We start from the raw sequence: 17334 nt of genomic DNA on the forward strand, positions 1-17334 counted from the left end.
TTTAAGATGCAGGGGGAAAAGTAAAATAAGTTATTGACAAAAGCAGAGTCAAGCAGCCAAACAGGAGCTAATCTTAGAAATTATCTGAATTCCAAGTAAATAAAAAGGCAACATCAGCTGATGATAATAATTTGACAGGGGGAAACATTTAAGATATTTAACAAATTTCACACTTTGTAGCTGACAGAAGTAAAATGTATAAACTAGCCAGCCTTCAGTTAGAACTGATTAATAAAACCTCTGAAGTGTGAGGATAGTCGAGTTATTAACATCCCACACTTCATTAGAAAAAAAGATTTTTTAATAGAGCACACATAAAGAATAAGAAGAAATAGGAATAGGGAAATAGGAAGCCAGGGGTGATGTGAGTCCACTCCTCCCATCCCTGAGGTTGCTACACACCTATCAGAAAATTTCACACTGGGTCTAAGTCTACTAGCAGACAAAAAAAAAAAAAAAACAAAAAAACAAAGTAGTAAGGCAGATTTATAGATCATGGAATAGAACCTGAGAGCCCTGAAATACGCCCATACATCTATGGTCCAACTGATCTTTGACAAGGGTGCTAAGACAATTCAATAAGAAAAAATAACCTCTTCAACAAAGCTGCTGCGACTAGATGTCCACATGCAAAAGAATGAAGTTGAACCTCTTCTTTACAACATACACAAAAAATAATTCAAAATGGATCACAGATCTAAAGGTAACAGCTAAAACTATAGGGGCGCCTGGGTGGCTCAGTCAGTCAGGCGTCCGACTTAGGCTCAGGTCATGATCTTGTAGTCAGGGAGTTCCAGGCCCGCATCAGGCTCTATGCTGACAGCTTAGAGCCTGGAGCCTACTTCAGATTCTGTGTCTCCTTTTCTCTCTGCCCCTCCCCAACTCACATTCTGTCTTTCTCTCTTTCTCTCTCTTTCTCTCAAAAAATAAACATTAAAGGTAACAGCTAAAACTATAAAACTCTTAGAAAAAAAAGTGAATCTTCATGATCTGGATTAGGCAAAGATTTCCGTAGATATGATACTAAAAGCATAAACAACAACAAAAAAGTTAAACTGGATTAAATCAAAATTAAAACCTTTTGTGTTTAAAGGCACTATCAAGAAAGTAAAAAGATAACCAAAAGAAAAGAATATTTTTGCAAATTATATTTTTGATAAGAGACTTGTATCTAGAATATATTTAAAAAACTATTACAAACTCTAACCAAAAGAAAAAAAAATTACAAAATGGGCAAAAAGATCTGAATAGACATTTTTCCAAACAAGATAAACAAATGGCAAATAAGCACATGAAACGATACCAATATCATTAGTCATCACGGAAATGCAAATCAAAACAACAATAAGAGATCACTTCATACCCACTGGAATGGCCAGAATCAAAAAGTCAGATAATAACTGTTGATGAAGATGCTGTAGGGAATGAAAAATGGCAAAGCCACTTTTGAAAACAGTCTGGCAGTTCCTCAAAAGTTAAACACAAGAGTTACCATTTGGCCTAGCAATTCCACTCCTGGACACTTACCCAACTGAAATTAACACAAGTCCACACAAAAACCTGCCAACAATTATTCAGGGCAGCATTATTCATTAATAGCCAAAAAGTGGGAACAATCCAAATATTCATCAATTGGTAAGCAGATTCAAAATGTGGTATTATAAGGAGCAAAGTATTGCATGGATAAACCTTGAAAACATTATGCTAAGTGAAAGAAACCAGACACAGAAGACCACATTATACAAGCCCACTTAAATGAAATGTCCAAAACAGGTAGATCTATAGAGACAAAACAGACCAGTGATTGTCTAAGACTAAGGGCGGTGGGCAGGGCGATTTGAGAGTAACAGCTAAAGAATACAGAGTTTCTTCTGGGGGCGATGAAACGTTCTAAAATTGATTCTGGTACTACAAAACTGTGAAAAAAAAATACTAAATACTAAAAATCACTGGTTTAAAAAAAAAGAATAAGTGGGGAAAAAATGGTAAGATTATTAACATAAAATGCAATCTCCATAAAATAAAATCAAACCAGTTGCTCAAAAGAACCACAGTTGCTACTAATATTAGATTCAAGGGGATTTTACCTCATTGGTCCTGATTTAAAGAGGGCACTTTTTGATGCAGAGAACATCATCCTCAATAATATAGTTGTAATAAATTCAACAATATAATGAAATTTTATAGGATTTTCAAAATAATGTCTTTTGTGGTAAGCTAATGGCAAAAAGTCAAAGCTCAGTAAAATAAAAACAGGTCCATAGGGAGCTATAACAGTGTCCTAGATATGCAGCTCTCCGACAGTTTAGCTTAATCCAAAGATTAAAATCAGAGTATCAAAAAGAATGTATAGGCCATATATCATTCAGGCAATCCTCCTTGGATATTATTTTCTGCAACTGACTTTTGGGTTACACTCTCCAAATATCTGGATAATAACTTCTAGGTTATTACTACTTCTTCTGTTTTTGATTAAAGGCAGATCCAGGCATTTGGTCTTCTACACTCTCCATTCTTTCATCCTACACACGTCCATAGTAATCTCGTTCACTACCATGCCCTCATGTGCTGATTCTTCCATTTGTCCATTTACTAAACATCTGACATGTGTCAAGTACTGTGGATATTTGGGATACATCAGTGAGCAAAACAAATAAAGATCGCTGGTCTGGTTAACCTCTAGCTGGAGGAGGGAGGGTCAATAAACATGAATTAAATGGTTATGTTAGAAGGTGATATGCACTACACGAAGAGAAAGAAAAGAGTTAGTTAAAGGAAATTATAGGTCAGGAAGAGAGGGTTGCAACTTTAAACAAGATGGTCAGGGTAGGCTTCACTAAGAAGCTGACATGTAAGTGAGGATGTGAAGGAGGTGAGGGAATCTGCCATGTGGACAACAGGAAGGAGAACATATCAGATAAAGGAAGAGTCAGTGCAAAGACCCTGAGGAGGGAGCATTATTAGCACATGGCCATGTCCAAGAATAGCAAGCATGGCTGGAGTGGAGTGGGCAAGCAGAAGGGAAACAGAGAATTAAGACAGAGAGGTGAAGGGGTCAATTGTGTAGGGTTTCTGCACTCGATGAGATAGAGGAGCCACTGGGAGGGTTTTAGCAGAGAAATGACATGAACTTTCATTTGAAGTCTCCATCTCGGGGTGCAAGGGTGGCTCAGTTAGTTAAGTGCCCAACTTCAGCTCAGGTCATGAACAGCCAACTCATGTTTCATGAGTTCAAGCCCCACATCAGGCTCTCTGCTGTCAGCACAGAGCCTACTTTGGATCTTCTATCTCCCTCTCTCTGCCCCTCCCCAACTGGCAAGCATGCTCATTCTCTCCCTCGCCCTCTCAAAAATAAACATTAAAAAAAAAAAATGAAAAGTCTCTATCTGGCTTCTGAGTTGAATATGGACTGTAGGATACAGGGAGGCTGTTGCAATAATGCCAGAGAGAAGAAACGGTGATCTGAACCAGGAATAGCAGTGGCAATGGGGAGAAGAACTCCGATTCTGGACATATTCTGAAACAGAGGTAATAGGGTTTCTCAACTGACTGGGTATGGATTACGAGAGAACTCGAAGATGTATCAGAGGTGTTTTCTCTGAGCAAAGGAAAACATGGAGTTGGCATCAACTAAGACGAAGAAGGCAGCAGATGGAACAGGTTTAGAGGAGGGAAGGCAGATCAGGAGATAGGCTTAGATCCTATTGAAATGGAGGAGTCAAGACATCCACAGGAAAATATCAAGGAGGGAGAGGGATCTATGAGTCTCAAGTTGAGGAGAGGGGTCTGGGATTTATGCAAAGTAGGAGTCATCAGCATATGTCATGGAAAGCTCTAAGGCTGGGTGGCATCACTAAGGAAGAGGACCAGGACTGGACCCTTGGACATTCCAACAATGAGAGGTCAGGAGCAAAAGGTGAACCAGCCAAGAAGATGTAAAGGAATGGCCAGTGAGGCAGCAGAAAAGAGAGAGAGAATGCAATCCCTAAAGCCAAGTGTATTATTATGCATATTGCACAGGAGTCAAATGCTACTGACTGTTCAAAAGTAATTTAAGACTAAGAATTGATCACTGAATTTAGCAACAAGAACAGCCTCAGGGAAGTGTTGGAGCAAAAGCTCATTGGGGTGGGTTCATGAGATACAGGAAGTGAGAAGCTGGAGAGAGAGCACAGACAACTCTTTTGCGTTCTTCTACAAAGGAAATAAATGGGACAGCAGCTGATGAGAGAGTGAGAATTTTTTTCAAAGACAGAAGAAATGAAAATATATTTAAATTATATATATATATATATATATATATAAACATATCTATACAAGAACATATGAAACACAGAAAAGCAGGGAGAATTTCTGGTTGGTGCGGGTGAAAAATCTGTGAGAGTCCTCCTCATAATGCTTCAATGTTCTCAGTGAACTCAGAAACAAGATGATCAGCTAAGGAGGAGAAGGAGGTACGGACAATCTGAAGAGAAGGGTGACAACAGAAAGCCAGCATCTGGGACAAGAGGAGGATGAATGGACTGAAGCTCAGAAAGACAACCTGGCAGCTCGTAGGGCCCATTTTGAGTACAAACATCGGTGAGATGCATTAGCCTGGTGGTGTGCTTTTCATTAACAGTCATGTTCAGCTGGATGGGTATACAGAATAGCTGTATAGGTACACATTAGGCAGGAAGGAATGAACCAGGATTATAGTTTTGTCAAGTGAGTATGATGAAACAAGAGAGGGACGACCATCACTGACCATGAATTTAAGCTGGATAAGGAGGGGATGAAGACATTCAAGGGGCTAGGGACACGGAAAAAAGGTGAAAGGATGGACAAACTGGAGGCCTAGAGGGACAGAAGCAGGGCTGGGTAGGAACTACAAGGGATATGCTAGAGTAGAACGATTCCCAAACGTATGCCTCCAACCTGCATCTGTCTCCTGAGTTCTCAAACCAACATACATCCATCAGCCCGTTAGACTTCCATAGGTGGATCCCCCACAGGCACCTGAGACCAAGCATATTACACTGAATACATCATTTCCACCCAAACCTCCTCCGTCTTCCCGTTCCCTGTCCCCACTCACTTCTGCCTTACCTAGAAACCCGGAGACTCTCTTGACTCTTCCTTCCCACCACCCTCCACCAACTCCCATATTCCATCTTCAAACAACTGGTCACCAAAACCTAGGGGTTGAACTACCCTATCTTGTCTCTGCAATTCATCTGCTGATCTCAGTGTCACTACAACTCCTTTACTTAGTTCAGGCTCTAATTTCTTACTAACGCACAGTCCCCTAACATTCAGTCTCCTGATCAATTTTACACAAAACCAGCGGCTTTCAGATCTGATCATAACTTTCTTAACTTAAATCCTTCAGTGGCTTCTCAAGCATCCTTTAAAATAAAGGGCAAGTTCCTGGAGTGACACAAATGTTCCTGTAAGACCTGCCCCTCTTCCCACAATGTCCCTCATCCTCATCAAGGTGAAGTGCCTTGTCTGAAGTCCCAAATCATCTTGAGTATATCTATCTCTGTGTGGCAGCATTTTTCATATTATATTTTAATTGTTTATTATTATTGTCTTCAACCAGACATTAGGTTTTTTGGAACCTGTAGACGGTAGGTTTTTTGGAAGGCAAGATGCCTGGATCCCTGTCATACCTGAATTTGAGACGCCAGGGGCAGGCAGAATTTGGTACAAAGTAAGTAATAAACAAACAAACAAATTAACGGTGGGATAATACTAAAAGATTTTAACCTAATAATAGGACTGTGGCTAGCGATTGTTCATCCCTGCCTGCTTACTGTTACCCAAACATACCCACCTATTAGTTGAAGTGCATGTGATATTATGGCCTGATTCTTACAGACTTTGTAAATCCTTAGACAAAAGAAAAAGATCTGCTGCTTTTTAGGATTATACGTATGCAGAAAAGAGATTCTCTGGCATTTAAGAAACAACTCTGGTCTGGAGAAGAAGGTGGAGTTGATCATCATCACATGGCATTCAAAAGATAGTTAACTGGGGCACCTGGGTGGCTCAGTTGGTTAAGCGTCCGACTCTTGGTTTCGGCTCAGGTCATGATCTCACAGTTCATGAGTTTGAGCCCCACATGGGGCTCTGCGTTGACAGTGCAGGGCCTGCTTGGGATTCTCTCCTTCTCTCTCTGCCCGCCCCTCCTCCTCTCTCTCTCCCTCTCTCTCTCTCAAAATAAATGAATAAACATTTTTTTAAAGTTACCTAAGTAGCTACTGGAATAGGCCCCCTGCGAGGCAATGGGAAGACAGGTTTAGCAAAACAGTCTCAAACCTAAAGGCAATTATAATCTAATAATGTCAACTCCTATTGATTAAATACATACTAAGTACCAGGTATTGTGCTAAGCACTTTACATATATTATCTCATTTAATTTTAGCAACAATTTAAATTTAAATTTAGTAAGTTTTAGGAGATAGGTACCATTATTATTTTAATTTTTGAAATGAGAAAATGAGGCTTAGAAATTTAAGTAACTTCAGAAGAGCACAGTCAGTAACTGGCCAGTCTGGCGTACCTGCTTCCAAAGCCTTTAACCACTATACCACTGAATCCTCTCACTGTCAATTACTCACAGTAAATACTGCAAAGTGACCTGGTATCACTTGATTATCAGGACACCGTCCTCTCTCATCCCTCACTTTTAGATATCTTGAAAGATGCCCTATCCTAAGAACAACATAATCTGAATTTCTATCAAGATTATGTATGCCACTTGGGACAAATAGGAGGAATCCATTGAATGATTTTGTTTTAAAACTGGCTTGTTGGGGCGCCTGGGTGGCTCAGTTGGTTGGGCATCCGACTTCAGCTCAGGTCATGATCTCACAGCTTGTGGGTTTGAGCCCCGCATCAGGCTCTGTGCTGACAGCTCAGAGCCTGGAGCCTGCTACGGATTCTGTGTCTCCCGCTCTCTGTGCCCCTCCCCCACCCTCTCTCAAAAATAAAGATAAAAAAATTTTAAACTGGCTTGTTCCCCTTTGCACAGCTGTATTTTTTTAACATTTAGGAAAGAGGGGTGGGAAAGGAGCGATAGCACTTTCAAACAGGAAAAAGCCAAAAGCTTAACAAAGAATTATTTAATCATTAACAGTTTATAGTGTTTTGTTCTGTTTTTAAAGCAGGAGGAGAAGAGGAAAAAGAGAGCCTGGAGAAGGGAGCTAAGGGTAGAGGGACCAGGATACCTGCTTTCAAACAGCTTTCTTTTACTTTCTGGAGAGAAAGATTCACTGGCCTACTAGGCTGACAGAACAAAGGAAAAGTGTAGTATTTCTCCATCTTTTGATGTTTTGACTAAGAAAGGAAAAAAAGGACTCTGGCCAAACTGCAAGAGGCAGGAACGTGCAGAATGACAGCAATCTCCCCTTGTCTAAGGAAATACTGTACCCTGGCTAACCAGACCAGTCTGAGATAGAGGATGAGCTCCCAGCACCAGCAAGAAGTGTTACTGGTAAACAGACACAGAACAGCAAAACGCATCACGATCATTAGGCTGAGTGTCAGGAAATCCGAGATCTAGTTTTGCTGCTGCTGACCTTGAACAAGTTTCATAACCTCTCCTGCTTCAGACAGTAGAAGATTTACACCTTTCCCATTTCTCTTCTCTCTTCACACCTGGTTCTACATCCCCATTCCCTTATTTTTAGAAATCTATTTCAGTATATGTTTTGAGTTACGAATTCTCTGTTCTTAACACATTCTTTAGTCCCTAAATCACCTTGTGACAGATTGCCTGAAAACCAAAATAGTGCTGAAATATGGCATATTTATTTCTTATATAAAAAATGGACATCATATTAAAAATGTTAAACCCACAATCTTAAAATCCTAATATGACATCTGTTTTTGGTTTTGCATATTATACATGTCAGCTTTTTCCAAATGATACTGCTAATTTATTTTTGACTCAACTGCAAATAAAATAATACTTTTTGGTAATATTTAATCTATATTTCACTATAGCTTTCTATAGAGCAGTGACTGCAGGAAAAAGTTCCTCACCTCTGATCTGGAGATGCTGACTTACCTACAAGAAGCCTTCTGAGTGGAATAGATGAATTCACATTTCCCATGGATGCAGTAACCATTGAGGTTTTCAGGGCAAGGCATGTGGTTTCCAATATAAACATCTTCTCTTTGATCACTAGCATCTTAAAAGAACATAAACCAGGGCAATAAACAGTGAAAAGCAATTGAAAAATATGGACTTTTCAAAGATTCTAACAACAAATAAATTGGCTGGTAATTTGGAAAAGAAAATTATCAGATAGGGGGCTGGATAAGAACCAAGGTCTCATTATGACATAAACACAATAAGTAGACTGTTTAGATTCAAAGCATTTAAAAATATTTGCAAAACATGACCACTATGAGTTACTGTTGTTTACAAACAATCTGCCCCCAAAACATAAACATCTTGGTTAAAGAAATAAATGCTAGCTCGATAAGAAAGCTCATCTCTATGAACCAGAGATGGTGTACTACAGCTCTGGGTTTTGAAAAACTGACTTAGTCTAGTCATTAACCTGGGGACTATGAAATTGAAGTAAAAAAAACCTGGAATGGCAGAGAGCAAGGTATGGCACTTTGAAATTTTAGGGTGAAATATTTTGGGAATGAAAACTATTATGCATGTTGATTTTTTCTTCCAAATGCTGATTTTTTATCTGGCTGTTCTTAGTATATGTTATTGTATAAAAAATTCAATAACATAGAGAACAAATAAAAAAAATTTTTTAATCACCCGAAACCCCTCTATCCAAACAGAACCATTGAAAACATGTTGATGAACATCTGTTCAATTAGGTATATTGATTTGAACTGACCTGAGCTGAAGTGAAGAAAATGAGAGTATGGTGAGTAATTTCAATGTCATAAATAGGAAGAGAATCAGGAAAGAAGGACAGAAAGGAGCAGGAAGGAGGGAGGCATAAGGACTCGGTCTTCAAAATAAATCATTTCATCCATTCTCTCTATCCCTCTCTATTTCTCCCTATCCCCTCTGTTTCTCTCTTGCCTCTCTCATGTACTTACATAAGCATATACCTAATACCCACACATTCTGCAATGGACTTTTAAACTTTTTTTCCTGGCGTATACATTAATATATTCATCCTTAGTCTATGGACTCAAGAGTTCCTACACAGGCCTGTGCTTATGTAGGAAAAATTCCCAGGCTTCCTGTCAGTTTCTCACATTTCTAGCTTACAAATTCTGTGATCAGCTGTGTGACCTTGAGAGTACCACCCTCTCTAAGACTGAGATTTCCTAACTGTAAAGTCAGGATCTTAACAGGATCTATACTTCATGTAGTTCTGAGAGGATTATGTGAGATAATTGATGTATGCACAAGACCACTAGAACAACCAGCTCTCAATCTATATACCACACCATGTTACAGCAAAGGCTATCTCCCCCAAATACAAATAAAGGTATTGCTATAATGTGGAAATTATTAATGGAACCAAATTAAGAAGGAATAAAATAGAAGACTGTGTGTATAAATATGTATGTGTAGAAAGGGGAAGAGCAAGGGAGAAAAAGGAATGGAGGTACTAAGTAGGAAAAGAAACCTGAGTACTAAAAATGCAGATTTTCTGGAGACTGAAATTCACATACAAAAGGAAAAATGCGTAATGATTATTAGGCTCAATAATAGGATACCTAAAAGCAGAGAGATCATGTCATCCCTCACAAGATGAAACTGATGCTATTTTACCTCAAAATTTATGTATTTACATTGTACTAACTTATGCCTGTAAAGAAAACTGAACCAGAAATCAAGAAATCCAACATGGAAATTCTCAAGGTATCTCTGCTGTTTTGCTCTGTTTAAGTATTTATTTATTTTGAGAGAGAGAGCGCGCATGAGCAGTGGAGGGGCAGAAAGAAAGAGAGAGGGAGAGAATCCCAAGCAGGCTCCATACCGACAGCTCAGAGCCCGATGTAGAGCTTGAACTTATGAACCGTGAGATCATGACCTGAGCCAAAACCAAGAGTCAGATACTTAACCAACTGAGTTACCCAGGCGCCCCTCTCCTATTTTGTGACCTTGGTCAAATCACACTGTCTCTCTAAAGCAGCTGAATAAGATCAGCATTGTCCAACATAATATGAGACGTGTAATTTTTAGTTTTCTAGTAGCCATATTTTTTAAGTAAAAAGAAATAGGAAAATTAATTTTAATCCTATATTTATTTAATCTATCAAATAAGTATCACTTCAACATATAATCAGTATTACAAAATTGTGATTTTTTTTTTTACACACATTTTCTTAAATGTCTTTAAAATCTGGTGACCACTTAACACTCACTCACAGCACATCTCAATTCTGACTAATCTTGTTTCAAGTACTCAATAACCACATACTGCTAGTACCCACCATATAAGATAGCACAGTATAGATGACTATTCATTTATCATTTATTGATCATCTTTCATATGCCAGGTACTCTGCAGGTGCTGGGGACAGAAAAATATCCTGTCCTCAAAGGGCTTATATGGTCTCCTCCAGCTCCCAAACTATAATTTTGCCATGACAGAAGAAATCCCTTGGGGCTGCTATAATCCTAAGCACCCACTTCTCCACTACAATACTCATGATATTGTCTTACAACCATTTGGGTTTTTTAACTCAGTCTCTACTATGAGACTGTGAGCTCCTTAAAAATCTAGACATTTGTATCATTTATTTCTGTATAACTCCTAACACTTAGAATATAGTACTTTTCTTGCTATGGTTTCAAATTAAAAGTGCTATTCCACATTTGCAATCAAACCATAAGTGACTTGAGCAATACAACTGTCTCCCGTAGCACTCATCACCCTGCAACTTCTCAGAACATGATACTGTCATGGTGTGTTACACCATGAAGTATATAATAATGGGACTACAGAGACTAAGGTTATGTACCAACCTATAATAATAAGATCTTGTAATGTGTATCATAATGGTACTCTATAGGTCTACAGAGGCTGTGGTAATGTACTAATCTACCATAAGAAAAGTCCTATCAACAGCAGGAAATCTCAAGAATAATGCAGAACTGAATGCTATCAGAGAATCAGCTACATCACAGCAATAAGAAAAAGTTAACTAAATCAAGAACAGGGTTTTGAGAAATTAGTAAACAAAGCATAGCACCAGTGGCATTTACTGAATGAATTAATGAAAGAATGTGGTATCAGGCTGTAGACAAGGCAAAGCCATCTAAAAACACAGACATGTCCAGTAAGACTTTGAAATCTGTGGCTGTCACAGAACCCAAATTTTGCATTCTGCTCAGTGCCAGCTCTATTCATTCCATTATACATAAACACACTATTTCTGTGCATAGCCATATACTCAGCTAAGCTACAGAAGATATAAAGAAAAAGTATACATGGTCCCTGCCCTTGAGAAGCTTATAATCAACTTAGGGAATTAAGGTATACACATGAAAAGCTGAATAACACAAGAGAAGGGTTTCCACATGACAGTTTATAATTAAATGCCAAAAAAAAAAAAAAAAAAAAGTTGTACAATACTGGGTGCTAAGGGAAGTTCAAGCTTTTTTTTTTTTTAATGTTTATTTATCCTTGAGAAATAGAGATAAAGCATGAGCAGGGGAGGGGCAGAGAGAGAGGGAGACACAGAATCCGAAGCAGGCTCCAGGCTCTGAGCTGTCAGCACAGAGCCTGAGGCGAGGCTTAAACGCAGGAACCACAAGATCATTACACACTTCGACCAAATGCCCAAGGAAGTTCAAGTTTAAAGGAGAACTCATTGTAGGTGATATTACTCATGGAAGTATTCATGGAAAGGACAGGACTCAAGTTAGGTCTCAAAGCATATCCAGATTTATTTAGAGGAAGAGTGGAAACCAAAAGGAAGGTATAATGCACACAGCATTCTTAAGAACGAGAAGTAGATGAGCCTTAGCAAGAGTTGTATATTTAAACCAGGGAAGGGTTTAAGTCAAAATTGGAAAAATAAGCTGAAATCAGATTATGGAAAAATATGAACCCCCCCAGGTGAGAAATGCTTTCTTAATCATATGGACAAGGAAGACACTGACAGTCTTCTAGCTAAAGAACAGCCCAATGAAAGCCATGTTTTGCATAATTAAGAGTGATTGCCTAGAGCTGGTGGTTAGGGAGAATGGGGAGTGAATGCTAATGCATGTGAAGTTTCTTTTTCGGCTAAGTAAAATGGCCTAAAATTTGATTTTGATATGATAGTTGTACAATCCTAAATATATTTTTTAAAAAATTGAACTGAAGGTGCCTCGCTGGCTCGGTTGGTAGAACATGCCACTCTTGATCTCGGGGTTTGAGTTCAAGCTCCATGTTGGGTATAGAGATTACTTTAAAAATGTTTTTTGGTTTTTTATTTTAAAACATTGAATTGCATACTTTAAAGAGGTGAACTTAGTGGTATGTAAACTGTACGTCAAAAAGTTGTTAAAATCTTCAATTGGATAACAGCATGCAAAATAAAGGGGCAGGGGAACTAGGAAGACCAGGTGACCAATTAGGAAGTCACTACATAATCCAAACCTGTGGCAATGAAAAACTAAGCTAGGGCTTAGCAGTAGGAATAAATATTGGAGATACAGAAAAAAATACATACAGCTTGAAGTTGCTGTGGAATGAGCTCTCAGAAACTCAGAGCTGAAAGGGTCTTTGGGGCCTGTCTGGTCTGATGAAGGAATCTCTTTATAAAGTTACAACCCCAAGGTCCTGTTTCTACTTGACCACTTCCAGAAGTTTAAAAAAAAAAAAAAAAAATCAACCCAGTTAATTCCAGTATTATCAAATGTTCCTTATGTCGAACGAAATCTCTTTCTTTAACTATTGATTTCTCCATGTCTGTTTACCCCATAGCCCACTGTCCAACAATTTTTTTTCTTAAGGTCAAACCTCCCCAGTCCCACCCTTTAGATAACTTGTAACAACATCTTCACAAGTAGTGCCCAGCACTAACCCATTAAATGTACCTTAAGCATTTGGTAGAACAGAACTGTCTTTATTAAAGATGCTTTCAATACAGAATTATGCTCCAAAGAAAATATGCACGAATTCAAAGAAACTATGATCAATAAACACATGAAAAATGTTCAACATCACTAATCATTAGGGCAATGCAAATCAAAACTACAAGACAGCATCCCACACCTATTAGGATGACTACTATCCAAGAAAGAAAAAAAAGAAAATAGTTAAGTGTTGGCATGCATGTGGAGAAATTAGAACCCTGTGCACTGCTGATGAGAATGTATGATATAGCCACTGTGGAAAACAGTATGGTGATTTCTCAAAAAATTAAACACATAATTACTATTTGATCTAGCAATTACACTTCTTTTTTTTTTTAATTTTTTTTTAAATGTTTATTTATTATTGAGAGACAGAGAGAGACAGAGCATGGGAGAGGCAGAGAGACGGGGAGACACAGAATCTGAAGCAGGCTCCAGGCTCCGAGCTGTAAGCACAGAGCCCCACGCGGGGCTTGAACTCACAAACTGCAAGATCATGACCTGAGCCGAAGTCAGACGCCCAAACAACTGAGCCACCCAGGTGCCCCTAAATTCCACTTCTGGGGATATATTCAGAAGAACTGAAAGCAGGGTCTCAAAGAGATAGCTATAAACCCATATTCAAAGCAACATTCATAATAGCTCAAATGTGGAAGCAATACAAGTGTCCATCATTGAATGAATGGATAAACAAAACACGGTACGTATATACAATGGAACACTATTCAGCCTCAAAAAGGAAGGAAATTCTGACTTATGCTACAACACAGATTAACCTTGAGGACATTATGTGCACCGAAATAAGCCAGTCATAAAAAGACAAACACTGTAGGTTTCCATTTGTTTGAGGCACTTAGAGTGGACAAAATTATAAAACAAAAAGAATGATAGTTGCCAGGGCTGAGGGAAGAAGTGGGAAGTTATTGTTTATTGGGTATAGTTCCAGTTTTACAAGCTGCAAGACTTTTAGAAATGGATAGTAGTGGTGATTGCACAACTTCATGAATATATTTAATACCACTGAACTGTGCATTTAAGAATGATTAAAATGGTAAATTTTGTTATATGCATTTCACCATAATTAAAAAATTAGGGAAAAAAAGACTCTAAATGTGAACCTAATGACAGGAGGTTCAGTAGAATGAACATAGTAAATGAAGTTCAAATTTAGACCTCTAGGTATCCAAAAGTATTTACTGAGCACCTATTATGTTCCAGGCTCTACATATGAATATATGAAACTGGAGCTTAAGATTAAGCTCTAAGGGCACCTGGGTGGCTCAGTCAGTTAAGCGGCCAACTCTTGATCTCAGTTCGGGTCATGACCTCACAGTTCGTGAGACCAAGCGCTACATCGGGCTCTGCATTGACAGCACAGAGCCTGCTTGGGATTCTCTTTCTCCCTCTCTCTCTGCCCCTCTCCCTCTTGCACACTCTCTCTCCCTCTTTCTTTCTCAAAATAAATAAACTTAAAAAAAAGATTAAGCTCTTAATTAAAGCTAGAGAACAAATGTTCACCAAGGTGATGGCTGAAAGTATATTAAAGTTCTGAAGCAAATTAAGAAAGAAAGCAAAGCAGCAGTAGAGAACTCTGGAATAGTTGTGATACAAAAAAAAAGAGCACCAGGGCTTAGGGTCAGAAAGCCTAAATTCCAGTCTTTGCTCTGCTATTCTACATGAGCCACCAATTCACTGTTTCAGCTTCTTTGTCCACAAAATGAGGATAACTTGGTTGTGATAAGGATCAAATAATACAACAATTATGTGAAAGCACCCGACACACAGAAGGGCACACAAGAATAATTGTTGAATGCATGAATATCACACTGATGTCACTCATGAACCACATTAAACATGATGCAGATAGGTAGACTCACCAATGGTGAGACCTTTGACCGCAGTCAAGTACCAACAATGAAAACAGAAAACACAAGTATTAACAATCACCTTAATAACCTCCATAAGGAATTTAGTGATACAGCATTTAATAATCAGAGTAATCCTAGGCTGTAGATAGTAGTATCCCCACTATATAGATAATATCATTAAGGATCAGAGAAAGGAGGCCACACAGCCTTTAAGTGTAGACCAAGTCTGATTCCACAGAGCAAGCTCTTAACCATCACACTATTATTTCACCAGCCACTCTGGGAGATGTGAAGGGAATAGACAAAAGCAGAATGTCCAAGCACCTGCTCTCTGGGCCAAGTAAATTAGATTAACTTCAAAAAGGAAATATAAAAAGGCTTTAAAGATGGAATAAAGCACAGTTTCAGAAACCACAGCAGAGATGCAGCCTCGCACAGCAAGAACTGGGCACAGAATGGTCCTCTCCAAACAATGCCCTCAGGCAAGTGGTGACAGGCTCCACGAACAACAGCTGCAACTGTTAGTCTCTGAACAATGTTGGTGTGTGTGCGATATAAAAAGTATACTTGGTCACTCAGTGGCTCCTTCCACCCACAGAGGCATTCAGAAACACATCTACCACCAGCAGCAGTGTTTTCAAATACAAAGGAGAGTATGGTTCTAAGCGATGATGTTATAAGAAAATCCAGTACCAGATGGCCTATCTGCAAAGGCATCTTCCACTGGCTGGCTGTCCTGGTCCATCAACATACAACCCAAATAAAGCATAAGGAGTTGCTATTAACAACCAAGACACGCACCTGGTAGGTCATCTGCTGAGGCCACAACAACACATCAACACTGCATCAGTACCTCTGGCTCATTTCTACAAATCCCTACACTTAAAAAATTTAATATATTCTTTCTTGTTTCCCCTATACTATCCTGCGCCTCATCTTCATTACTAAATATCCCTCCATACATACTTTCCCTACACCAGTCTCCTCATACCCCATCAAAGAATATGTAGGTATAAAAAGCTACCTACTCTCCAACACCTCTCTCACATTTCTAAATCCCATTTTCCATACTAACCCTAACTCTTCCTTTCTTAGCCTTTCCACTCTTCCCAACAAAACACATTTTCTAATGTGAACAAACTCATCCACTTCCTCAGCCATTCCCTTAGAAAGTATTCCTTTCATCTCCCTGACATACCAAGAGCACGTTACTTCCTATATCCCCTTTCCTTCCACCTTCCCCTGCTGTGCTTCCTACCCATCACCTCCAGATCAGTATTCCACTCTCATCTCCCAGTGACCTTCATCTCTTAGGGGTCTGTGCGATCCACGCAGACAGCCTTCTAAAACTCATCAGGACTCTCTCCCACACTCCACAGCACACACACTCAGACTTCTCTCAAAGATTTTAGCAACTGTCTCAGTCTTACCTTTCAATGAGGGGAATTTATCAAGACTTTAAAAATGGAGCATATCAAAAGAGCTGTATTAAAATATGTAAGTGACAGTCGCCAAGTAATGGAAAAAATAGTACCAATATCTCAGTATCTCTGGTATCATCACTGGTTAGCAGGAAGAGAGAATATTGAGAGAAGGAGGTCAAAGATGGGATGAGGGATGGGGTGAAGTGAAGCTCAGGAACTAAGACAAGCGAGAATGTCTTAGAAATAAAGAAGGTGTTACAGTTAGATTGTAGGCTGTACGAAAATATCTTTGGACAAAAACGGTCACGTTGAAATGTCGTATGCCACAAAGGAACTTCCTGGATAGATGGAAATATTAGAGACTGTGGGTATATTGGGGTGCATTCATTTTTGAAAACTGATAGTTTAACATTCATGTATCTCACTGTATGTAAATTATACCTCAAAAAAACACCTGTAAAATAAGAATAATGATAATTAAGAGGGTAGAGGTATACAGGCAAAATAAAAATGACAGAATGCTGTAAACTGTTGAAGGTGGGTACTGGGGAAAGGAGGGTTCATTATACTATTCTGTTTACATACATTTGAAATTTTCTATAATCAAGCTTTTAAAATGTCGCATACCCATCTCCCATACCTCATGTTCAACCATCATACCCTGTACGGCATAAACATCTACAACAATGCCTCCAACACTACAATCTCAGCATTTACCACAGGTTTTCTAACAGCCCAAGACAAGCACTAATTCAGCCACCGTGCTGGACACTGAAATGTTCCATTTCATGAGCACTACTTTCTAAGAGCTCAACTTTAAAAAAATCTTCCCTACTGAGCACTACCTTCCAATCTGTCCAGCTACCTGCCGATGCTGTGTTCCTGCTTTTCACTTTGTAGCCTCCATCCCTAGAGCCCTATCTACCTAGCGAGTCTTGTGTCCTGGGGACACAAATATTTACTAAGGTCCTCCTATAAATGCCTGTGAGGACA

The 17334-nt window shown here is 38.9% G+C and overlaps 1 protein-coding gene across 2 annotated transcripts in view; it reads right to left on the minus strand.

Annotated features, from left to right (window-relative positions):
• TMEFF1 (transmembrane protein with EGF like and two follistatin like domains 1) overlaps nt 1-17334 on the minus strand; it is a 79383-nt gene that overhangs the window by 5762 nt on the left and 56287 nt on the right. For both annotated transcript variants that reach the window (XM_027039550.2, XM_027039549.2), the window contains exon 8: nt 8058-8181. In XM_027039550.2, coding sequence (XP_026895351.1) covers nt 8058-8181 — 124 coding nt within the window. The remainder of the gene's footprint in view (nt 1-8057; nt 8182-17334) is intronic.

The sequence above is a fragment of the Acinonyx jubatus genome, chromosome D4 (genome assembly GCF_027475565.1).
Source record: "Acinonyx jubatus isolate Ajub_Pintada_27869175 chromosome D4, VMU_Ajub_asm_v1.0, whole genome shotgun sequence".
NCBI classification, from domain to species: Eukaryota; Metazoa; Chordata; class Mammalia; order Carnivora; family Felidae; genus Acinonyx; species Acinonyx jubatus.